At 55.6% G+C, this 24,240-nt stretch overlaps 1 protein-coding gene across 6 annotated transcripts in view; it reads left to right on the top strand.

Annotated features, from left to right (window-relative positions):
- Window positions 1-24,240, top strand: part of CEMIP (cell migration inducing hyaluronidase 1) — a 139,762-nt gene that overhangs the window by 105,822 nt on the left and 9,700 nt on the right. For all 6 annotated transcript variants that reach the window (XM_026000261.2, XM_072737477.1, XM_072737474.1 and 3 more), the window contains exons 13-24: window positions 846-1,055; window positions 8,436-8,641; window positions 9,311-9,380; window positions 10,155-10,283; window positions 12,189-12,274; window positions 13,161-13,292; window positions 14,259-14,294; window positions 14,376-14,531; window positions 17,373-17,553; window positions 18,618-18,833; window positions 21,769-21,980; window positions 22,853-23,038. In XM_026000261.2, coding sequence (XP_025856046.1) covers window positions 846-1,055; window positions 8,436-8,641; window positions 9,311-9,380; window positions 10,155-10,283; window positions 12,189-12,274; window positions 13,161-13,292; window positions 14,259-14,294; window positions 14,376-14,531; window positions 17,373-17,553; window positions 18,618-18,833; window positions 21,769-21,980; window positions 22,853-23,038 — 1,820 coding nt within the window. The remainder of the gene's footprint in view (window positions 1-845; window positions 1,056-8,435; window positions 8,642-9,310; window positions 9,381-10,154; window positions 10,284-12,188; window positions 12,275-13,160; window positions 13,293-14,258; window positions 14,295-14,375; window positions 14,532-17,372; window positions 17,554-18,617; window positions 18,834-21,768; window positions 21,981-22,852; window positions 23,039-24,240) is intronic.

The following is a 24,240-nucleotide window of genomic DNA, read 5'->3' as shown; positions in this document are numbered from 1 at the left end:
ATGCCAGAAGGGCTCCCCAGCAATCAGAGCCTCCAAAAGCACTTGCACGTGTTCCTGGTCAGGCTCTGGGGCTGAGGGAGCCAGGGCTTATGGGACCGTCCTTAGAGGAGAGACTCGCCAGAGAGACCAGAGAGACTAGAGCCTGTTTCCAATTCTGAGAGTGGTCCCTGAGCCATCAGAGCACCCCTTCCCACTGTGCCCAAACTGGGCCTCAGGATGCCCCTTCCAGAGTGGCATTCCAGTTGACACCTCCTTTGGGGAGGAATATTAGTGTGTCCCTAAGAATCGCCCTACTCCATCAGCAGTAGGCTGAGCCCAGCTTCTGGAGCGTAGACATCCACTGTGGTGCATGATGGCTCACACTTGCCACCAGGGTCACAGGCTATGGAGATTCCTGGCTCAGCATCCTGGGTCTTCCACCAACAGGGGCCACAGACCGTGGGCCAGGGCACAGGCTCCTTCTGCCTCACGGCCACCTTCGTCCTGGATTTCTAACCTCCAGGGGTGGGCCTCATGCTAGCTTTACCCCAGCTTATCTGGGGGTTGCCCCTTCCTCATGACACTCAGCGACTGAGGAGGGAGGGAGGTAAGTGGAGGCAAGGCCTGGCTGTTGTATGGTCGCTCCTTGGTTTTTGGGCCCGAGCAGTTCGCTGCCAGGTAGACCCCTTGTGTTATTCACAGTATTTTGGCGTCCGTGGGCCTTACGCCACCTGCAGCACATGTGTTGGATCCGCTGTGTGGCTGAGGCAGGGACCAGCGAGGCACTTTGCATGCTTGGGATGTGGCACCGGTGGGGGAATGGGGGGCACCTCGCTGACCCTTCTGACCCCTGCACCCCCTTCCAGTTCGCACTGGGCTTTAAGGCGGCGCACCTGGAAGGCGTTGAGCTGAAGCACATGGGGCAACAGCTGGTGGGGCAGTACCCCATCCACTTCCACCTGGCAGGCGATGTGGACGCCAAGGGAGGCTACGATCCACCCACCTACATCCGGGAGCTCTCCATCCACCACACGTTTTCTCGCTGTGTCACCGTGCACGGCTCCAATGGCTTGCTGGTAAGCGCCTCCCTCCCTTCCCTCCCTCCCTCCCCGGGAAGCAGAGGGTCCATCGCTCCCCATGCTCAGGTCCCCTTCCTCCAAAACGTTGGTGCTGAGACGGATGTTGGGTCAAGACATTTTGTCCAAGGCCACTGGGGGTTGAGCCATCCTTAGCCTGGAGTGATGAATGCTGTCAGTTCAGAGCAGGTCTCCAGCTGAAGAGGAAAGAGAAAGAAAGGTGTGTCTTTGCCAATGGGCCCTGAGTGGCAGAGGTGGTGAGCTGGCCTGGTCACTGGGGCTCCTGCTCCCTCTGCACCTCTTTAGAATGATGGGCAGCCAAGCACCTTCCATGGCTGCATGGCTAGACAGACCTGTGAGCACAGACAAGGGGTCATGCTGAGACTCCATGGCGTGGCCTCTGTCCCAGCCAGCAGTGGCCACAAGGGGCCTTTTCTCCCATGGCACCGAGCATCCTTCAGAGCGAACACTGCTGGGAGGAACGGCTCCATTAGCAACATGAATATGTGCCAGAGGCTGGATTGGCACAGTTGATTTGTATACTACATTGATTCTTCTTTATTTGTTTTATTTAAAAGATTTTATTTATTTATTCATGAGAGACACAGAGAGAGACACAGGCAGAGGGAGAAGCAGGCTCAATGCAGGGAACCTGGTGTGGGACTTGATCCCTGCACCCTGGGATCATGATCTGAGCCGAAGGCAGATGCACAATCACTGAGCCACCCGGGTGCCCTGATTCTTCTTTAAATGAACTAAACTTATGGGGCACCTGGGTGGCTCAGTGGCTGAGTGTCTGACTCTTGACTTTGGCTCAGGTCATGATCTCAGGGTCACGGGATCAAGCTCTGCATCAGGCTCTGTGCTTGGCAGGGAGTCTGCTGGAGATTCTCTCCCTCTCGACCCCGCCCCTCTCTTCCCACTCCCCCCCACCTTTGTGCTCTCTCACTCTCTCTCTAAAATAAGTAAATAAATAAATGAACTAAACTTCTATCCTCTAGAAACTTAAGCAACCGGACATTACAAGCTGACGCTCTGCAAGCTGAAAAATCCAGATTGTGTTTTGTTTGGCTTATAAAGTGTTTACAGAAACATTCGATCATTTTGACACTAAACTGATAATTTTACATTGAACCAGCCTTTCTTTAAAGAGACTAAACCTATATCCTCTATGAACTTCAAAACCGGATGTCACAAAATGGCACCCTGCGGGCTGAGCCCAGTGACGAGACGTGTTTGGTTTGGCTTATGTGGTGTTTAAAGAAACATCTGAAGTAGGCTTCGTCATTTAAAAATTTAGAGATTTCACATAGAAATCTGGATTCTTGGCTTCTCTGGAAAAGTGGTCTGAGTGGGCAGGTCAGACCCACACTCCTGCATGGCACAAGGGCCTAGGGCAGGGCTGAGTCCTCAGGCTCCCCCCAACCCCGTGCCCACTGCTCCCTACTATGTTTCTGCAATGTAGCCCTCAGCTTGCTGCCTGTGGGCCGCCATGGGCACCTGAGCGTGTGACCCTGTTCACAACCAGACACAGTGGAGTTGGATGAGGCCTGGTTTTGTGTTGCTGGTGAAGCCACGGCCAGTTCTCCCCCGCAGCTCATCTTGTGTTGCGCGCCGTGCCTGCACCACCCACTAAGCATCGAAGGAGAGAACGGGCTTTGGGGCCCAGTCTGGAAGTGCTTGGGGTCAAGAGCTTGGTCCACAGGTTATGAGTTGTGGCGCCTTGGACAAATAGCTTGACATCCCTAAACCTCCATTCTCTCTCGGCCAAGTGGGGAAATCACACCAAACCCAGAGGTGCAGGTGCCCCAAGGTCGTCCAAGGCTGGAGCCCTGCCCGCCAGTTCATGCGGAAGCCTCGACCAAGAACCAGGGCTGATTCTCCCTGGCAGGTGGCAGGAGGGCTCTGGTGGGAGTGGTTGCTGAACGTGGGATTTTTTTTCTGGCTCAAGGGAGAGGAAAGGAGAATGTGTTCTTGCTGAGGCAGAAAGACAATAGGATTTGTGATACGTAGAGAATGTCAGGAATGAAGTACTAGACACAGAGGGAGCTCGGGCCCTGGAGCCTGGCCTTCCATCTGGCTCCTGCCCTGTACCAGGAGTGTGACCTGGGCCTGTCATTTTACCTCTCCGTGCCTCTGTTTCCTCTCCTATAAAACAGAGAAGATGGCAGTGTCTATTCTGCATGGTGGTTAGAAGGAGTGAGTGAGCCAAGGATGTGGAAAGTGTGGCACGTGTGTGCCACGTTGGTCCTGTGTGCTGCAAGGGGCATGACAAGCAGCTCTGGTCCTTGTTTAGTTAGAATATAAGAATGAGAAGGCTTTGGCCACTTTGGTCACAGCGCACCTCCCTGAGAGCCGTGAGCCAGGTCCCGGCCGGAGGAATGGGTTCACGTCGGGGAAGCAGGGCAAGAGGCGTTGAGGGGTGGAACAGAGGCCTGGCCGGGCAGCAGTGGGAGCCCGCCGCTGGGTGCGGAAGCGGCGGGGAGAGCCTGAGAGCCAGCACAGGCCAGGAGCTGCTAGATGGGCCAGTTGCACCCACAGTCGAGAGAGATTTTTTTGAGCCAGAGACTTTGACAACCTGTTGGAACCAGAAGACCCTTGTGGTCCTGTATGCTGGGGCCATTCTTCTGTCCAGCCCCAAGCGATGCCAGTCACCAGACTGGGAGGGAGCACCCATCAGCACCCTGGGTGCCGTCTGGACACCAGGCAGTGCACTCGCCTTGCAAGGCCTCGCCGGGGTGCCAGCTGCAGCCTGACCCCAGTTGCCACATGGGGCTCCAGCTGCACTCAGCTAGGGTCTGTGCTGGGGAGTCAAGCTGGTGGGTTAGGATCTGGAGCCCACAGACCTGTGTGGCCCTTCCAAGGTGACACCACACTGGCATGGCTTAGAATCTGGATGAAGTGCAGGCCTCTGCTTCCCTGAGCCAAAGAAGCAGCAGGATAATGGAGTGCATTCTGTGTCCTTCCCCAAGAGCCACACCCCTGGGCAGGAGCTGGGGTCTGGGATCGGCGCCACACCCTGTAAGGGCTGCACCACGGAGGCAGGGAGCTCCGAGTTCAGAAGAGCTGCCTTGGAAGCTGGACTCTCTCCATCAGTATTTTACATTTGCTCCCTTCATTCTGGCTTGCGGACTTTATCAGTGGCGGGGGCTGTGTTTGAAAAGATTTTTTTTAGCTGACGGGATGAAAGGAGACCAAATACAGACGGAGGCTTTATTCTAATTTAGAATGCAGAGGCCACTCTGTAGCATCGTGGATGCCTTTACCCTAATGCCACCCCAGATCTGGACATGCCTGACACCCAGATGGGAGGACACTGGCTCATGGGGAAGAGGGGCTCCGAGCTGTGCAGAGCCAGGAGGTGCCTTCGAGCTGATCCCATATGTCCTGGGCAGCCCCCGATACATGGTTTCTCCCTCTACCACCTACAGAACACACTCTGGTACTCAGAGAACAGCCTCCCTCATCCCTGCACCCCCACCCCAGGTCGCCCACCTGCACTCCTTCCCATTCTTTGCCACCTGCTTCTGGAAAGGGCGGTCTGAACCTGACATTCCTGCCAACACCTGCTTCTCACTCCCCTCTTAACTGATGGAAATGCCAGCCTCTCAACCTCTGCTCCCCCTGAGCCCAAATGATGCTCTTAGTCACCACTACCCATGCCACGAGCTCCTGCTCGGCAAACCCACCTCCCCCTTCTCCCGGGACTCCTTGCTCACGCAGAAGCAGTTACCACCAGCATCCCCAAAACCACGAGGTCGGGACAGTCCTACCGGCCTGTGTTCCAATGTTGCCAGTATGGACTTGGGGGGCTGATCCAAATTTTCTGAGACTCGGTTTCCCACTGTGTAGAGTGAGGATGAGGACACAACCCATTGCAAAGGCTTTGGAGGACGATGAAGCCAGAGAACACAAGTGGCACACTTAGCATTGGTAGAGGGCATAGCATTATCACTGGGCCTCTCTGTGTACCTGTAAGCCTCCTGCTTCCATGAGATAGCAGTGGGATCCCCCCAGCACCCCCAACACACACACACACACACACACACATGCACACACACAGAGTAGACCCAGATTTCAGCACACACAGTGTACGCGTCCTCCCATCTCGCCACAGAAATGCACCGTGCGTGCTAGCAAAGTCAAGGCTGGCGGTAAAGCCACGCTGAATGCTGATTATCCTAGTGACACCGAGACCCATTTAACCAGAGAGCCCCCTTCACATGACTGTGACATCCTGCACTTAGTGTCCTACGGAACAGTTTGGGAGATGCCTCTTGCGATACTGACACCAGTGGTGGTGTTTCCTTTGAAACTGGTGGTCCTCATCGAAGCTGCTGGATGCCAGCAAATGTGGGGTGAAGCTGGCCCTCAAAGGAAAGGTCCACTGCACGTTACCTCCAGACAGGACCGTGGGGGCCTATGGTGGGCTCCTCGATTCCTGAAGCTGCTCTCATTTCTCTTTCCTGCCTGAACCCAAATGAGGGACCCAGATGGTGGTTCTTGATCTCCCCAGAAGTTCCCCAGGCCAGGGGTTCTGCTAGTGGATCGGATTGGGGAAGAGATGCTCTGGGGAAGAGGAAGGACACATCATCCATCAGCCCCGCTATCCTGCCTCCCTTCCCACTGGCACCTCTCCTCTGGGGGGCATGGGGGTGCTGCCTCCGGGGCTCTGTCTTTCCTGACGATGGGGAGGGCCGCCTGGTTCTCTGCTTCCTGTCCCGGCCTCTGTGAGCCGTCCAGACACTCGCTGAGACTCTGTGACATGAGTTACTGCCTGCACCAGGGCTCTTTTCTTCAGTGGCTCAACACACAAAGTAAGTGGTGAAGCCTGGAAGTTATACTCTTTCTTCCCATATGATTGTATTGGATGTCAAGTTTCTCGCTGATATGAGTTGAATCACACCCCCCCCCCCCAAGGCAGAATCAGGCAGGGCTGATTTCTGCTCGTATTTGCTCTTAAATAGCCTTTTCTTCTGTTGTACGTGCGTCAATTTGCACAGAACACTCTACTTCACACCTGTTTCCCCTGCTTCATTACTAACAGCACCCCTCTTTGCTCTCAGAAAAAAAAATGTGCTGGTGCAGATGGTAAATTAAGTGGTCGTTTTTGTTGAAGCGGTCCCTGAGGGCTGACAAATTTCCTCCTTCGAAATTTCATGCCCAGACCCCACCTAACAATAGCTGGAGACTTAAAAGAGCTTTTAGGAAAAAAAAAAAAAAAAAAGAATCACTTTAGGACTGCTGACCATCAAGAGGGGTGATGTGCACAAGGAGGAAGGGAAGGACATGATTTATACAAGAGAACAGGCAGGTGGTGGTGGGCAGAGGGGCTTGCACATGCTTCGGGTTAGCTCACCCGGGGACTTGGCAGCCACTGTGCATGGGCCAGAACCTACCGATTTATCTGTCTGTCTGTCTGTCTGTCTGAAGCTGTACAATGGTGTAAATATTTAGTTCTGGGAAATGTCCTAAGGCAGAACGATCGCAGACCTAAGAGCCAGAAGACGTTAGGAGGCATCTGTCATACAAGACACACCGGGATGGGGGTAGGAGGCCTGGTTCTGAGCATGGCTCTACCTCGAGGTTTGCAAACACCCTGGGACACCCCGCGCCCTTTCTCTGGGTGTCAGTGTCTCCCCTGTAAGTGGAGGCGTGGAGCTTGCTTGGAGATGTCCCTCCAGCTCCTGCAACCCTGCTTCCTCCCTGCTTGTCTCCCCAGGCTGTTTATAACCAGCATTCAGAGCTCCCTAGGACGAAAGGAAGCTGTCCCACTGGATGACCTTGGTGTTCACCAAACTCTTAGTGAGGGATTGAATAGGACTCGAGATCACACCCTTGCCAATGACCAAAGACTAGGGAGGGATGTTGAGGGAACAGGGTGGTTTGTGTGTTTGGATCCTCCCTTTTGGGGTGAATGGACACAATTTGAAAGCTGGGGTCCCAGCCCTGGCTTCTTGAACATGTGGGCTGTGTGACCTTGGGCAAATTACTTGACTTCCCTGAGTCTTGGTTTCCTTAGCTCTAAAAACAAAACAAACACCAAAAATAATTATTATAGAATTGTGTGAGATTTCAGCGAGATTGGAAGGACGTGGAGGGTCTGGGTTCTGGATGCTTCCAGAGCCTGACGACCTGGAAGGTGGAGAGGCAGGCTTTGTCATATAAAAGACTCCATTGGGAATTGGGGTGTTTCCCCGAGATTTGTGTACCCCAACCAGAAGCAGTTTTGTCACCAGTGGTTGTCACACCGAGGAGATGCTGTTGGTATGGAGTGAGGGCAAAAGCCAGGGAGGCTACTAAACATCCTACAAGGTACAGGACAGCCCCTTGAAGAGTTAATGGTACTGAAGCAGGGACAGCGTCTGGATGTTTCAGGGCCCGGCATGCTGGTAGGTGGTTAGTAGGTGCGTGTCAGACTGATGCCATAGGGGAGCAGGAGCTTTTCTTACTAGGTGACACCAGTGGGCTATCGGGCCCCAGGGTGAGGATGAGGATGGGAGATCTCAGTTAAGAGAAATGAGGCATTTCTTACCATCCTCAAGTGTTCTGCTGCGGACAGGCTGCCTTTGAGGTGGTGAGCATCTCGTCTCCGGGGCATTCAAGGGGAAACACAGTTCCCATTGGTAAGAGATGCTTGTGGGCAGTCTAGCATTGGACACGGAGCTGGGGCTCAGGCCAAAGACCCTCTGAGGACCTTTTAGTTCTCAGACTCGTGTGCTCATGGGGTTCAGACCCAGAAGGGGCCTCGGTGATTGTGGAGTGGGAGACCCCTGTGCTGCTTGGGCATGCGGCTAAGACCGTACCTGGCTTTCTGTGTCTGCAAATGGCCTTTCTGCTTCCCCCACTGACTGGGATTCCAGGAAGGACTTTGAGGAGCTGGAGTTTGCAACCTTCCCTGGCTCTTGGCTCAGGGGTTTCAAATATCTCCTGATGTGCATCGTGGACTACAAGGCTGGCTTGGCCCTGTGGGTGAGGGCATAGCCTGGCCTGGCTTGGATGTCACCCTCAGGGCAGCTCTCCCACTGCACTCTCTGGTTGGGTTTGTTCTGGGCAATGCCCCATGTGAGGTCCTTATAAGCTGTGTACCCGGGTGCTCTCGCCTGGGTGAGCTCTCGTGGCCCTGTCCAAGCCTCCTCTTGGAGCTGCTTCTAACACTCTGTCCCTGTGCTACCCTGCGGAGCCTCGGCCCCACCTCCAGCAGGAAGGGGCCTTGAAGTCTCAGTCCCGGCCCCCCGGATCCCACATCTGTGCCAGGCCCTACCAAATTGCTAGTGCTCCTCAAGGGGCCTGGAGTGCAGCTGATGCTGTTGCATGTTTGCTGAGTGTGAATAGGCACAGGACGCTGAGTGAGGAGTCACCCTGGCTTGGTCTCTGCAGGTCAAGGACGTGGTGGGCTATAACTCTTTGGGCCACTGCTTCTTCACGGAAGACGGGCCAGAGGAACGGAATACTTTTGACCACTGTCTCGGCCTCCTTGTCAAGTCTGGAACCCTCCTCCCCTCCGACCGTGACAGCAAGATGTGCAAGACGATCACGGAAGATTCCTACCCAGGGTATATCCCCAAGCCCCGGCAGGACTGCAAGTAAGTGCCTTCCTCCCCAGGGCATGTGCACCACCCAGCCCTGCACCCCAGGGACAGCCCTGTATGTGTACCACTCACCTGCCCACTGTGCCCCTGACGGCTGCACCTGGGCCTTCTGAGCAGCTTGGGCCTCCTAGCTCTTAACCACCTACTGCCCTCGGCCTCTGAGCTGGAGGCCATGGGGGCCACGGAGACCACGGAAGGCATGCTTCCCACTCCCCCCTTCTCCACTTGTCCATGGCCATCATTCCTATCCACAGAGCACCACTGTTTCTATCCTCAGGATTCCCTGATGTCACACGGTGCTCCTTTGAGAGTGCGTGGGCTGCCACCTGGGTGCCACAGCATGTCCCCATGGGGATAGAGACCGAGACAGAACTTCCCCTGTGAGAAGCATTCCCATGCTGGGTCTCTCCCTGAGTAATGGCCACTCTCCTGGGTGCCTGGGACTTATCTCTGCTTGACAGCCAGACTCAGACTCTACCTATCAACAACCCTTGCCTTACGGAGCCCCTTTTAAATTCTGAGCCTTCCAGGTGCCTAAATGCACCACACTCAAACAAGCAAATGGGTTTCCTAACAAATGAAGGATTTCTCAAGCCTCTGGTAAGAGGCTCGGGAGCCAGCAACCCGTTGTGTGACGCTGTGCATCTCTGCCCCTCCCTGCAGTGCAGTGTCTACCTTCTGGATGGCCAATCCCAACAACAACCTCATAAACTGTGCAGCAGCGGGGTCCGAGGTGAGAAGAAAGATCCCTCTTCAGCAGGAAGTAAAGGCGGGAGCTGGGGGTGGGCCAGGAATGTGTGTGTCCCGAGCCCCATCTTGGCTCAGCTGGGACGAGGAGGTTAAAACCAGGCTGGGGCCACATGGACTGGGCTTTAGGGAATGACTCTGTCCCTTCATCATATTGGTGATCAAAGCACTTTGCTGAAATGACTCATTATTAGATGGAAGCAAGTGTGGCTCAGAGCCCTGCCCCGCACACCGATGCTCTCAGCCAAAGTAGTTTAATTTTTGCATCAACCCTACGAGGCAGGTACTCGTTCCTTCCATCTGCTGGGTGAGAAAGTAGAGGCAGGGAGAGCGAACGTGCCCAGGGGCATGCATGGATTCAAACACAGCATTCTGTCTACACAGCCTTGCTCTTACCCACTTGTCCCTGCAGCTTAGCATCCCTGGGACCCTGAGCAGGTCAGGTGCTGTCTCTGGGCCTCAGCTTCCATTAGCTGCAAAACAGCAGGGAAACGCCAAGAACATCATAGACTCTGAAAGCCAGATGTTTGGAGCCCTTGGCTAATAGAGTAGGACTCTCTGGATGGTGGTCACAGTAAGGGTGGACCCCAAAAATATATCTGCCAGACCTTTTTACCATCTCTGGGACATGTGTCCGGGGATGGCTGTTGGGGGCCCATTTGGGAGTAGAGCTAGGTCCAGCCCCAGTTGGGCCATCCCATGGCCCCAGCAAGGAGTCTGCAGGGCTGATCTCTGTGGCTCTCCCCGCTTCCCCCAACAGGAAACCGGGTTCTGGTTCATCTTCCACCACGTGCCGACGGGCCCCTCAGTAGGGATGTACTCCCCGGGATATTCAGAGCACATTCCACTGGGGAGGTTCTATAATAACCGAGCGCATTCCAACTACCGGGTAAGTCTTTCCAGACTATCCTTCCCCAGCCGGCCTCTTGGTCCTCCTTCCCGGGCCTGCAGATCATTAGGGCCGGGACAGCCTCCTGGTTACGGCTGGCAACCACTGCATTCCTAGCGCCAGTCTGGAAGAAAACAAAGCAGCCTTCCTCCTCAGCCACCGGCCATTCTTAGTGAGAATGTTCTGTGGCTGTTCCTGCCCGGGCACTGGCTCACATCTGGTCAGGGCCAGAGGGAGAAGTGAGGTGCACCTTCGCTCAGGCCGATGAAGGGTGACTCCTCCTGGGAGCTGGCATCTGAGTGTAATGTGTCAGGGCACATGGTGGGCATAGGCGTGGTGCTGACCGTGAAGGGTTAGCCTGGCCTGGAAGCTAGAGAAAATCAGGAGGTGGCTCTGAGGGAGGGTGGAGGTAGAGGGGAGCATCCTCCCTCCCATTCCCTGTGCTTTGTTCCTGGGAAGTGGGCTGCTCCAAAAATGCAGAGCTGAGGGGCAGGCAGGAAGCAGAAGCTCCTCCGTCTGGTGCCACACTCGGCGCTGGGAGGGGCTGGGACTGCAGGTGTGTCTCGGACGCCCTGCCAGGACTGCCACAAGGCCGGAGCCGTGGCATGTGGAGCGGGGGAGCCAGGCCGAGACCAGAGGTGCTGCCCGGGGGGCAGAAGGGACCTGGGGGGCATGGGTGCAGCGCCCAAAGCCCAGGGTGTCAGGGCTAATCTGGTCCAGTCCCTAACGGTACAGATGAAGCTGAGGTCCCTGGAGGGGAACAGGTACATCAGGATTTTGGAAAAAATCTCAACCCATGGGAGACTGTGAGGAAGAGAATCCTCTCCCATGGGCCGGGGCTTGCACCTGCAGTGGGGGGGGGGGGGGGAGGACCCCAGGCAGCTGTGTGTCCTGGAGGCCAAGCAAGAAGGGTGTCTCGGGGCAGAGGCAAGGAGGCAGCGGTGTCCCCCGGATGGACCGGGGGTTTCTGAGGCTGTTGTGGGCTGTACCGGGGCAGCGCAGAGGCATGGGGGCAGGGGGCCAGCCGAGCAGTGGACAGGCTGTGTGGGCTGCTTGTTGGGACCTGCCCCTGGTGGGTGAGGGTCCTGGTCTGGGGCCAGCACCAAGCCTCCTGCCATCCTCTGAAATCAGTGTTCTTAACCTTCGAGGGAGGCCACAGCTGGAGGCTGGGGGTGAATCCTGGCTTGAGAGCCAGCAGCTAGGGATCGAGCCTCTCCTCTGACGCTTTGGGATGCACTGGCCAGAGTGGACCCCGGTTACTGGAGAGGGGAGCCTGGTTACAGGTCTTTCTGGGAGGCAGAGGGTCTCCACGAGGCAGGAGATCAAAGGCGGCCTCATGGGGCGGCACCATTTGTGGCTGGCCCTACCTCCCGCACGCCCAGAGCTGAGCACATAAAGACCTTGAGAGCCAAGCAGGAATGTGAGCTTCTGTCCTCAAGTCGTGCCAGACCCCAGGCAGGGCTGTGGGAGGGTCCCAGACCCCTGCCCCAGGGTAGAGACCAGACTTAGTTCAGCAGTTCCTCTAAGCCACCGCAGACACATTTCCCAGGCACATATGCCCATCACCCTTGAGTCTGAGCTGGGCTTATCGCTGCCCAGAGCAGGGTAGGTTCTGGGCACGGACCTAGCTGCATGGCCCCGAATGAGACATGTAACCCTCCGGATATCAGCTTCCTTGTGCACATCTCCAAGAGGAGGCCTTATTCCAGATCCACTCTGAGCCATGCAGAGCAATACAGTCTCCTCACCTCCCTCACTGCAGACCCCTTACCTCTGTTAATGCATCCTAACAGCACAGTTGGTTTTACTGGACCATGTAAGGGTATGCAGTGAGGCTGGGCGTGAGGAGGTGCCTGGGGCCTGCAAGTGGAAATGACCGTGTCCCTGACTGTCCCCTCCCTGCAGGCTGGCATGATCATAGACAACGGAGTCAAGACTACTGAGGCCTCTGCCAAGGACAAGCGGCCCTTCCTCTCCATCATCTCTGCCAGGTAAGTCAGCCCTCAGGAATGCACAGACTCCCTGCTGACCTACTGACCCACCTCTATTCTCCTCATTCACTCACTCATTCATTCATTCATTCATTCATTCAGTCAGTCCATCAGTCATCAAATATCTACTGAGCACTTTCTACGTCCTGGGGAGGGAGCCAGCTGCTGGGGTACCGTGGTGAAAATCTGAGTGGGAGAACGTCTGAATTAGGTCTTAGGCTACAGCAGCTGAAGCAAAATAGAAATCTCTAGAGGTTCCTGGATCCTTCCTCAAAGGCTAGAACAAAGCTGGCTGGAGGCTCAGGGCCGCTTTTAGAAGGTGCTATCAAACCCTCGGGGTTGTTGGATAAACCAGCTTCCTTTAAAGAGGCCAGTTGCTTGGCCAGCATCGTGGCAAGCAGCCCTGGTGCCATGATGATGCCGACGGAGGACGCTGCTGGTCTGGATGCCCCCGAGGGCCACACTCAGTGCTCTGTTTTGTAACCAGAGAGCTGGAGCCCAGAACAGGCATGAGGTTGAGGGTCTCCAGGTCCATGGGGAGCTAAGCAGCTCACTGTCCTTCCCATCCCTCTGCTATGGGCCTCACTGCCCAGACTTCCCTCTGTGCCATGACCTGCCTCGGCCCGGGCGAGGTCTCCCCAAGGGTGTGATGAACAAGAGCAGTGATGTGTCCTAGCCTGCGTGTGTGGGGCCCTGGAGAGAGAGACCCTTGCTTCTGTGACGAGCTCAGAAAGTTTGCTTCGGAGCCCAGGCTACGTGAGCCGGGTGCTGCTTCCTCAGGGTCTTCCAGGCACTGTGCCCACAGAGGGATGCTCACAACCCGGAGGGGGATTAGTTCGGGAGGCCCTGACACTGCCACCTGTGCCCTCCCTGCCGTGTGTTCCAGATACAGCCCTCACCAGGACGCCGACCCGCTGAAGCCCCGGGAGCCGGCCATCATCAGACATTTCACCGCCTACAAGAACCAGGACCATGGGGCCTGGCTGCGTGGCGGGGACGTGTGGCTGGACAGCTGCCGGTGAGGAGAGAGCTGTGGGGTGTCGGCACAAGGAGGGGGTGAAGCCTCCCCCACACAGGGGAGAGGAGAGCAGGACAGAGGAGAAGCAGACACATGGACTTGGTCCCCGCCAGGTGGAGGCACAGGATGGCAGCTGGCAGTGACCCCTCAAGCCCCCTAGAAACAGCATATGCAGGAGTGTGGGTCATTGGATAGTCCCTGGTGAGGCTCGCTCAGACCTCAGAGCCAGTCAGTGAAAGGAAGGAAGGAGGAAGAAGCTGGCACGTCCTGGGTACCTGCTGTGTGCTGAATCCTTGGTTGCCTTGGTTACTGTGCTTCTCGAAGATTCAAGTTATCACCTCTGTTTTGGAGATGATAAACTGAGGCTGAGTTTGGTGACCTTCCCAGAAGGTCATACAACTAGTAAGTGGTTGAACTGGGGTTTGAAATTGCAACTTGTCGGACCCCAAAGCGTCATCGTGACAGTAGGTCCTGCCCTTCCCGGCACCTGCCTGACTGTTGGGAAACTTGGAGTCTGTCCCTTTCCTGGGGCTGAAATGGGAGCTGGCATGGCTAAGGGGCAGGGGACTCGCATCCACATGGCCCACCTTGACCTGGTGCTGGCCCCGAGAGGCCCTCCACGTCCCCCGCCACCCCCTCCACTCCCCAATCCCACCTCTCACTAGCCCTGGAGTCACAAATGGGAACTGGCTGCAGAAGGAAGCTCACGTTGCCCAGCGTGCATGCTGCTGATGCAGTGTGGTGCCAAACGCTGAGAGCCATCTAGGCACCAGGCCCGGTGTGGGAAGGGACCTCGCCGTACAGAGCAGGAGAGCACGCAGCTCCCTCAGCAAACCCCATGCTAGACAAAGACTCCTTCCCCACGCAGTGTCCACAGGGTGATGCTGGGGATGGGGCAGGGCCTTCCCTCCTTGATGTCCCTGAGTATGAAATGGGAGCAGGCTCTGACTGTCCTCTCATCCCCAGGTTTGCTGACAATGGCATCGGCCTGACCCTGGCCAGGTAAGGACAGCTGTCATTGCACTGGGCCTTCTGTGGGAAGCCGGCTCAGGACATCTCATGCCAGACATCTTCTCCCTATAGTGGTGGGACCTTCCCGTACGATGATGGCTCCAAGCAGGAGATAAAGAACAGCCTATTTGTTGGCGAGAGTGGCAACGTGGGGACGGAGATGATGGACAACAGGATCTGGGGCCCCGGCGGCCTGGACCACAGTGGGCGGACCCTCCCCATAGGCCAGTAGGTTTGCAACCGTGGCAGTTTCCTTGTTCTGTGGCCTCAGCTGAGTGGCAGCAGTGGAATTTCCTCCTCAGACAGTGCACCTGCTTGGAGCATTGCCCCATTTCTGAGGATGGTGGACAGATAGACTCAGGCCAAAGGGGACTAACCAGGAAGGTGACAACACCCAATACCATGTCACATGCAGACGAGGAACTTGAGTCAAGAGAAGGCATCATACTCAGGGGAGCAGCACGGGAGGTGTTGTCACACATTCTCAGGGCCTCCAGGCACATACAAGACCAAACGCATTCCCCGTGGGCCCTAGGGGTTCGAAGGAGTCTAGCGCAGAAGGAATTTCCTGACAGCCGGGCTTGTTCATCAGTAGAACCGTAGGGCTGTCCTGAGGTGCCATGGGCTCCCTCTTTTTTTAAAAAAAAATATTTTATTTATTTATGAGAGACACACAGAGAGAAGCAGAGACACAGGCAGAGGGAGAAGCAGGCTCCATGCAGGAAGCCTGATGTGGGACTCAATCCTGGGACCCCAAGATCATGCCCTGAGTCAAAGGCAGATGCTCAACCGCTGAGCCACCCAGGCGTCCCATGGGCTGTGGGCTCTCTGCTGCAGACAGAGTTCAAGCAGAGAAGGGGGAGGACAACCAGGTGGTTGGAGGGGCGGGGAGCTGGGGGAGTGACCGGCTCACAGAGCAAAGGGACAAAGTCAGTTCGTCGGAGAGCCTCGGGTGGGTCAGGGCAAGTTGGTCTCCCCCATCTGATGGTGATTCTGCTCAGACATGAATCCAAGCCAGACAGCAAGGCCCGAGGCAGCCAGCAGTGCCGGGGGCCCTGCTCTCTGGGTGCTAAGGGCCCCTCTTGCTCCCTAAGCTGCTTCCCTTTCTCCAGGGAAACATAATCCCTGCCTCTATGGGCAGGCCCGGGCCTGAGGCTTCCACCGCAGTGGATGTGGGCCTGGCCAGGGTTTCGCAGACAGAATCATGGCCTCCTTTGGCACAAGCTGTCAGGAAGCCCTTGTTTCTATCTGGCCTAAGTGATGTACCTCTCCCTTTGGATCATTTTTATGAGCAACTCTGCATCTGCATATTTGGGGTTGCTTTGCTGAGGGCTACCAGCCTCCCAGGGCCAGGAAGTTCTGATGACTTCCAGGGGGGAGTTTGTTTATGGAGTCCTGACCATATTGCCAAACCAGGCAGGTTCCTCGCACTGCATTTGTGAGCAGAGACTGTGCCCTCCTGGTCACGAGCTATTCATCCGAACTCTCGGAAGGAGAGTAATACACCCTTTACATACACAGTTCGTAAGAAGGGGCTGTCCCCAGAATGTCTGAAATGGAACAATACACAGAGGCACCTCCCCACGAGTGCTGGGTTCAGGGCGCTGATGCCAATAGACTCCATACGCAGATGGAGAAATGCAGGAAGTCCTTAGTGTCTACGGAAGGCAAAGGACAAGACTGGCGTGACCAGGGCTTTCCTTGGGGAACCGTGTCTGGGCAGGGGAGCCCAAGGTGGAAGCCAGGGGACGCAGACTGTGGCCTCTCCCCAGGGACAGATCCTTTCCTGTGATTGTTCGCCTCTTTCTACCTTTCCTCTTATGCCCACTGTGGAAGGAGGGGGCCCAGCCCAGAGGCAGAGATACTAACTGAGCTTGGAGAATGTACAAGCCTAGATTTGGGGCCACTGGGAAGCCCAGCCAGCCCCTTCTAGGCCCTTCTCAGGTGTCCCAGGCAGATGAGGGGCATCTCTGAGCCCCTGTCCTCTGCTGGGCCAAGTGACCCAGTCTCCGGTCCCTTCTACCTCCACCTCCGAGCATGCTGCTCCTCTCCATCCTTTCCTTGAGTCCTGTAGCCCAGCACCTTCTTGGGGTTCTTTGGCAGCCCATACCTTTGCCCTTCCAGTCGGGCCTGCCTCTCTGCTGGGGATGCTTGGAAGGTTACATGCGGTTATCTTCCCACATCATTATCACCTTCCATTCTGTCCTGTTTGCCTCTCTCCAGACCCCAGAGACTTGCAGTCAAAAGGCTTACTCACAGGAAACTCATCTGGGTTTTAATCTGATTACATTGTTACAGCCACTGAGACTAAGGCGATAATGACTAATGGCTCCCATCTCCCAAAGGACATAGTACTAGCATTCTGCAGCAATGTTATGGCATTTACCCAATGACTTCACAAGATGGAAAAAATGGGGCAAATGTTTCAATAGAGGACAATCCCCAAAACCCCAACCAACAACGAAAAAGATATCCATCCTTCCATTTCTCCATCCATCCATCCATCCATCCCTGCATCCATCCTTCCATCCACCCATCCCTCCATCCATCCTTCCATCCTTCTGTTCTTCCATCCATCCATCCATCCATCCATCCATCCATCTATCCTTGCATCTATCCTTCCATCCCTTCCATCCATCCCTCCATCCATCCTCCCATTCTTTCATCCATCCATCTTTCTTTCTGTCCATCCATCCATCCACCCATCCATCCATCCTCCCATCTATCCTTCCATCCCTTCCATCCATCCCTCCATCCCTCCATCCATCCATCCATCCATCCATCCTCTCATTCTTTCATCCATCGATTTTTCCATCCATCCATCCATCCATCCATCCATCCATCCATCCATCCATCCAATAAGTAATCTAGCAAACATTTACTGCTATTTACAATATCTTTAAATGCTTTCTCAGCAAACTAATGAAAGGATCAGTAATGCCCTACAGTGAGGAGCTCCTAGAGGTGGGGATCAAGAATGGTTCACCCAGAGAGTCTGTTTCCATCCCCCATGGAGGATGCAAACCACTTTGGTGGCACGTCTGACCTCTGACTCTTGTGACTCCATAGGAATTTTCCAATCCGAGGAATTCAGTTCTACGATGGCCCCATCAACATCCAAAACTGCACTTTTCGCAAGTTTGCAGCCCTGGAGGGCCGGCACACCAGTGCCTTGGCCTTCCGGCTGAACAACGCTTGGCAGAGCTGCCCCCACAACAACGTGACCAACATTGTCTTTGAGGACGTCCCGGTGAGTGGGGCGCTGGGGCAGGCTCCCGGCCAGTCCAGACTTTGGCTGGTGATTCACAAGTCCCCCAGGGCTGGAGTTTGAGCCGTTGCCACTACCACAGGGAGTGAACAACTTCCTCCGAACAGGCTGGGCCATGTCCCAGCCCGTCTGCATCCAGACTGGAAAAGTACAAGTGTAGGTCGCCGCACAGGTCAGGTCTAGCTGCGTCAGTGCCCACTCGCCCTCACGCTGCCCTTCCACCCCCTAGAGCCTCGGCAGGAGCTCCTGCCAGACTCAAGGCCTGAGGCTGCTCCTTCCAGGGCCTTGGCTTTGACCTACTGAGTCTCACGATAGGGCCCCTTGAGTGGGTACAGTTAATTTAAAATCCTAAAGTTTCTTCTGCTACAAAGTCTCTGCCTCATGTCTCCCTAAGAGCACCATGAACGGGGTCCTCCCTGCCGCAGACAGGTACCAGCGAGGAGCTGGTGGTGAGGAGGGCAAGGCATAAGGCTGCCCTGTGAGGCTTGATGGGACTAGATGGCCTGGGCCATTCTCTGGGCGCTAGGATCTCCCAGAACTTTCCTCCTCCTCCTGGTCCTCTTCTGGTCCTGCTCTTGGCCTCTCTGCCCAGCGCTGTTTCTTTGTTTCTTTACCCAGGCCGCTGAGGTCTGAGAGAGGCCACAGAGACCACCATGGCTTGTGCTGAAACATTGTCTTCCTAGAACAGCACACACACATGCTCACTCTCTTACACACGTGCGCGTGCACCCCTGCGTCCCTTCCTCTCAGCCTCTGAGCCCGCACGTCAGAGCACTCTCTGGAGTCACCCACAGCAGCCAGGCCTCCTATGAGCAGAGGCCAGATGGACGTGTTGGGTCCAGAGTGGAGGCCGGTGAACACATGGCCGTCTGTCTGGCTCCCTCTGTGAGGTCAGCCACAAGGTCTCCTGCAGCGCCAGAGAGCGCCTTTGCTCTGGCCAGCATGTAATGTCAGTGGAAACCGGAAACTTCTCTCTGGCCTGATGACGGCCGCCGTTTCCCTTCACCTCTGGCCCAGCCTCATTCACTTTCCTGGGCTCTGTTTAGATTACTTCCAGAGTGTTCTTCGGAGAACCAGGGCCCTGGTTCAATCAGCTGGACATGGACGGGGATAAGACATCGGTGTTTCATGATGTCGACGGCTCTGTGTCCGAGTACCCGGGGTCCTACCTCACCAAGGACGACAACTGGCTGGTCCGGCACCCTGACTGCATCCACGTCCCTGACTGGAGGGGGGCCATCTGCAGCGGACGCTTCGCACAGGTGGGGAAGCCAAGGCAGCCCTGCTGCCCCAGTCCCTGACTCCTGAGATGAGCAGGAGCGTGTGCCCAAGTGCCCGCTGCAGGCCTAGCCCTGAGTCAGGCAGAGAGTAAAGTTTCTTTCTTCTCCTATATTTCTTTTTCCTCCTCACCCAGTAGAATTTTCAAAAAAATCAAAGTGAAAGCACTGTAGGCAGAAAGCAGAATGCCTAGAAAGGGGGCACTCCGAGGTCCAAGCCTTGGATTCAAGTCAGGCTCTGGTGCTTCAAATCAGCGTGAGGATGTGGGCAGATGTGAACCTGGCTCCCTGGGCAACTCCGGGAGACCCAGTGTCCTCATCTGTGAAATCAGGACAATAGTTGAATGTGCTTAATGAGCTGTGGATGTGGGTTCATATATGGATATGAAGGGCTCCCCTGGCCACATCCACCAGAAATGAAGTGCAAACCATATATGTGGCCTTAGATCTTCTAGAAGCCATGTCAAAAAGGAGAAAGAAATGGGGAATTAACCTTAATAATACTTAATGTATTTTAACAGGATACTCAAAATAACTATCATCTCAACATGTAATCAACATATAAAAGCCATGAGCAAGGCACTTTCCACCTTTATCTTTGTCTTCCTGTTCTAAGTCTTCAAAACCCACAACCTGTTTTGGGCTTAGAACCCAGTCCATTCGGATGTAAATTTTCAGCAAAATGAAAGTGAGCCCTACCAAAATGACAAAGTCGAGTGTAGTGGGAGGCTTATACACTGGTTGTGATTTGAAATTTAAATTAACTAAAATAACATTTTAAATACAGGTCCTCAGCCACACTGGTCATATGTCTAGGGCTTAGTGGCCATGTGTGGCCAGTGGCTATTGTATGGAACAGCATCTGGAACATGGTAGAACCAAAAGTATGAGTTAGCTATTATGAGGTTACCATTGGTTACTATGTGGTTGAATAGTGAATAAATAAGAAGGGACACAACCAAGGGAATAAAGGTGTTCAGGTAGAGGGAGCATGGGGAGCCCTGGTGGGCCTGGAGGGGGCAGGACACATGAGTGAAGTTGACCTCAGGACCACCACGGGGCAGGCATGTGGGCATCAGGAATGGGGTGGTGGGGTTGAGACAGGAGCTAGCAGGAGGTCTGGTGTCATGGAGAGATGGGAGGAGGCGGCAGTGCCAGAGAGGGGAAGGGGCCTGGAGCCAGGTGGGCACACAGAAGCCAAAGTGCTGGAGAGACTGGTGCAGGTGGGGCAGTAGGAGGGACAGGTGCAGGTGGAGCAGGAGAGATAGGTGCAGGTGGAACAGTAGGAGGGACAGGTGCAGGTGGAGCAGGAGAGATAGGTGCAGGTGGAACAGTAGGAGGGACAGGTGCAGGTGGAGTAGAAGGAAAGACAGGTGCGGGTGGAGCAGGAGGAGGGCAGGTACAGGTGGAGCAGGAGAGACAGGTGCAGGTGGAGGAGGGACAGGTGCAGGTGGAGCAGGAGGAGAGACAGGTGCAGGTGGAGCAGGAGGAGGGATGGGTGCAGGTGGAGCAGGAGGAGAGAGAGGTGCGGGTGGAGCAGCAGGAGAGACAGGTGCGGGTGGAGCAGGAGAGACAGGTGCAGGGGAGCAGGAGGGCTGCTGGGGAGACAGGGCTGTGCTCAGGGCAGGAAGTCCAGGCATTTTCATGATGGAAGGTGAGGCCGGATAGTGGGCCCAAGGAGTTGGGTGGCCCACTCAGAGAGGCAAGGGGTGAGAAGAGTGGCCAGAAGGGGTGGGGGGCTGCTGACAAGGAGATCAGGCCATGAAAACCCAGTGGAGACTAAGTCCCCACCTCTCAGGCTGGGGCTTTAACAGCCCTGCTGAGAGCCCTGGGGACAGGTAGGGTGAGCCCATGGAAGGATCCAGAGTGGATCCAGTGCCCGCATGCTCAGGGCGAGGAATGTGATACAGGATGCTGGGGGGAACGCCGAGTGACCGGGGAGGTGGGCTCAGTTTACTGATAGACAGGACCGTGCGCCGAGGAATTAGAAGGTGACTAATCCCTCGGACCCACTGTCCACACGCAGGCCCACCTCCTGGCCCCGACCTGGAGCCTTGACCTGGCTCTTCCCTCCCACCCCGTCTTTTCCACGCACTGCTTGTCTTGTCGAAAAGCTCTGATGGTTAGCGCTTGCCCAGTTACCGGAACGGGCTCCTGCTTCGTCGGTAACCCAGTCCCCCCCTCCCATTACAGCTCACCACGGGTCCATATGTTCCCTCGATCCTGTGGTTCTCCAGACAGCCCCGCACTCTGCTGAAGCTTCTCTTTCCGTTTTGTAGGCAGCGTAGTCTCTCCCTCCACGTACACACGGTCACACTGGCATGCTGGCCGCCACCGCGGAAATGTCGCCTTGAGAATACAGGACACCGTGTCTTACCCCGAGGCTGGCCCAAAGCAGCTGGATTCTTGGGTCCCTGGGACCCAAGAGCTGATGGTCTTGCTTTCAAAGTGTGTTCTCTGAAATGAGATGCCACCCATTTGTGCAGGGCCTGGTGACATGGGGACTGGCCACAGGGCTGTCTCTCAGACACAGGCAGGAAGGCCACTGATGAGGGGAGCGGCATTCACAACTTCTCCCCCTGCCCTTTCCTCATTCCACATCTCCTCCTGTCCCCGGTGGTTCTGGCTTTGCCATGTGACTATGAAGCAGACCCCTCCCCTGTTTCCACTGGTCTGTCCTTCACGGGACCTTTTTCTGAGGACACAGAAAAAGTATTAGCCAGATTGCAGTGTGGCCTGGGCTGCACTCGCCACCCGAAAGACAGGCCCCCTTATTTGGCCATTCGTTCATGCATCCTTAAAAGGGCTCTAGGAGAAAGCTCCTTTGAAAGTGGGGCCTCTAGTCAGATGTTAACCAGACGCTCTTGGAATAATTCCGTCTAATGGTCCTGTGGTGTGTTTCCATTTTGGGTTCTACAAGATATACATTCAGGCCTACAAGACCAATAACCTACGGATGAAGATCATCAAGAATGACTTCCCCAGTCGTCCTCTCTACCTGGAGGGGGCCCTGACCCGGAGCACCCACTACCAGCAGTACCAGCCGGTTGTCACTCTGCAGAAGGGCTACACCATCCACTGGGACCAGACGGCCCCTGCCGAGCTCACCATCTGGCTCATTAACTTCAACAAGTGAGTGGGTGTCCGGCTGGAAGCGTGTGACCCGGGGACAGCCATGCTCCTGGAGCTCATGGCCGCAGTAATCATGTGTCACCGCGAAGTCCCAGGGCCCCAGGCCAGACGGTGTCACCTTCCCCTGGGCCCCCACAAAAGGACACCCCTAGAGGAGCTGATAGCCGCCACTAGTTAGGGAGCAGAGACCTGGGCTGACCCCCTGCTCTGGGCACGGCTGACTTCAGGCACAACATCTGACTCTAACGGGGTCCCCTGTTTAGGAGCTGGGGCTAGTGTCACCCCCGTGCAACCAGGTGAGGTGACATGACAACATTTCACTCAGGGTCTGGCCTCACAAGGCCTCATTGTATAGCAAGAGGTATCTGGCAACTGTTAGGACCATTTTACAGAAGGAAATGAGCCTCTGGGACCGATTGAGTCACTGAACTGAGGGCATCTCCACGAGCCTCATAGATGCTCATGTGCTTTCTGTGAACGTGCCACAGTCTCTCTGTGAGACAGACTGTATCCGATATGGAAGACGACACCCACAGGGATGAATAGGGCCTGTGACCCGGCCGGGCCAGGAGGGCTGAGCCCTACTCTCCAGTTCCCGGGCCCTGTCACAACAACCCAGTGGGAGAGTGTGTCTTTCTGCTCCAGGTGGGGCACCCAGTGTAGGCCCAGGAGGTGCCTGGCCACCGTCCCAGTGAGCCTGTCCCTGCTCCGCACACTTTGCACCTCCATGGTTACAACAGCAGGTGTTTCCCTGGCGCAGGAATGGAGGTGCCATCTGGGGGAGGTTTCCTCAGTCTTCCTCCGAGGCACGCCGTGGGCGCTCTGAGGCCCAGGTGCCCTTGCTTGTAACCTGACCCTACTTCTGACCTTAGGGACGACTGGATCCGAGTGGGGCTCTGCTACCCCCAAGGCACCACCTTTTCCATCCTCTCGGACGTTCACAATCGTCTGCTGAAGCAGACATCCAAGACAGGAATCTTCACCCGGACCTTACAGATGGACAAGGTGGAGCAGAGCTTTCCAGGCAGGAGCCATTACTACTGGGATGAGAACTCAGGGTGAGGAGCCCCCCACGTGGCTGCAGGGAAGCAGCTCAGCACTGCTTTGCCTTGGGACCCTTCCAGTAGGGCCTGAGCCCCCACCTAGTAACTGGCCGTTGGCATAAATGCTTTCCCAGGGGCTCCGATTCAAGGCCGACTGCGCCATCCACCCATGACATTTTCTAAGCTGCCAAGCTCGGGGATAAAGTAAACATTCCATTAAACATGCTCGGGGGTTGTAGGGAATAGGCCTGTTTCAGGAAAGAAGTGAAAGCAGTGAATCCTAGAACGGAGACAACATAGTGCACTACCTCTGATCCTCACCAGCCGATGGATCCGACACCAGATGGTGGTGTCGCTGGTCTAGAGGGAGAAGAGAAAGAGGGGTCAGCGGCAGGCTGCCTGGGGCCGCAGCACAGTCTGGGCACAACTGGTGTTGAACCCAGGCCTGCCTGTGCCCAAAGCCCTCACCTTTCTGCTAAACCAGGTTCTGCTCAGTGGAGCGATCACAGGGATGGAGCGTCTGGCTGTGGAGATAAAGGAGCTATGTGGTCTCCTCCCCTAGAGACAGTCAGTGTAACAGCTCAGGAATGCCCACACATCTCTGAAGCGACGAGGCCGTCCAGAGCCAGACCCTGGAGAGTCAGGGGAAAGTCACTTGGCGGCCTTTTTCCCGTTCTTTTTTTTTTTTTTCCCAAAAGTTAGTTCTTTATTTGAGAGAGAGCGAGAGTGAGAGCAGGGGCAGAGGGAGAGGGAGAGAGAACCTCCAGCAAACTCCATGCTGAGTGCAGGGCCCAGCATGGGGCTCCATCTCACGACCCCCAGATCATGACCTGAGCTGAAACCAAAAGTCAGATGCTCAACCAACTGAGCCACCCAGGCGTCCCAGACATTTTTTCATTCTTGTCTTAAAATCAATGATATGGACATACCTCGCAGGTGCACCCCCCCCCCCCCCCCCCCCCGCCTGAGACACATTTTTATCAGTTTGATTAGAGAGAAATTAGAATTTGAAAATCAGAGGCATAAGGACTATGCTGGGACTGGGGGTCTGTAGACAGCACCCCTCTTCGCACACAAATTCTAAGCCACTTGTGAGGCAGACATGGCCACAGGTGAAGAGGGAATGGAGTCTGATGATGAAGGAGCCGCTGCAGCACAGAGCTCCTGATGACGTCCCCGGGGTGACTGCGAGTGACTGCGGATGCCCAGCAGACCTC

Source organism: Vulpes vulpes, chromosome 14, assembly GCF_048418805.1.
Source record: "Vulpes vulpes isolate BD-2025 chromosome 14, VulVul3, whole genome shotgun sequence".
NCBI classification, from domain to species: Eukaryota; Metazoa; Chordata; class Mammalia; order Carnivora; family Canidae; genus Vulpes; species Vulpes vulpes.
Note: the sequence above shows the minus strand (reverse complement) of the source record. Positions and strands in the feature narration are given on the sequence as shown.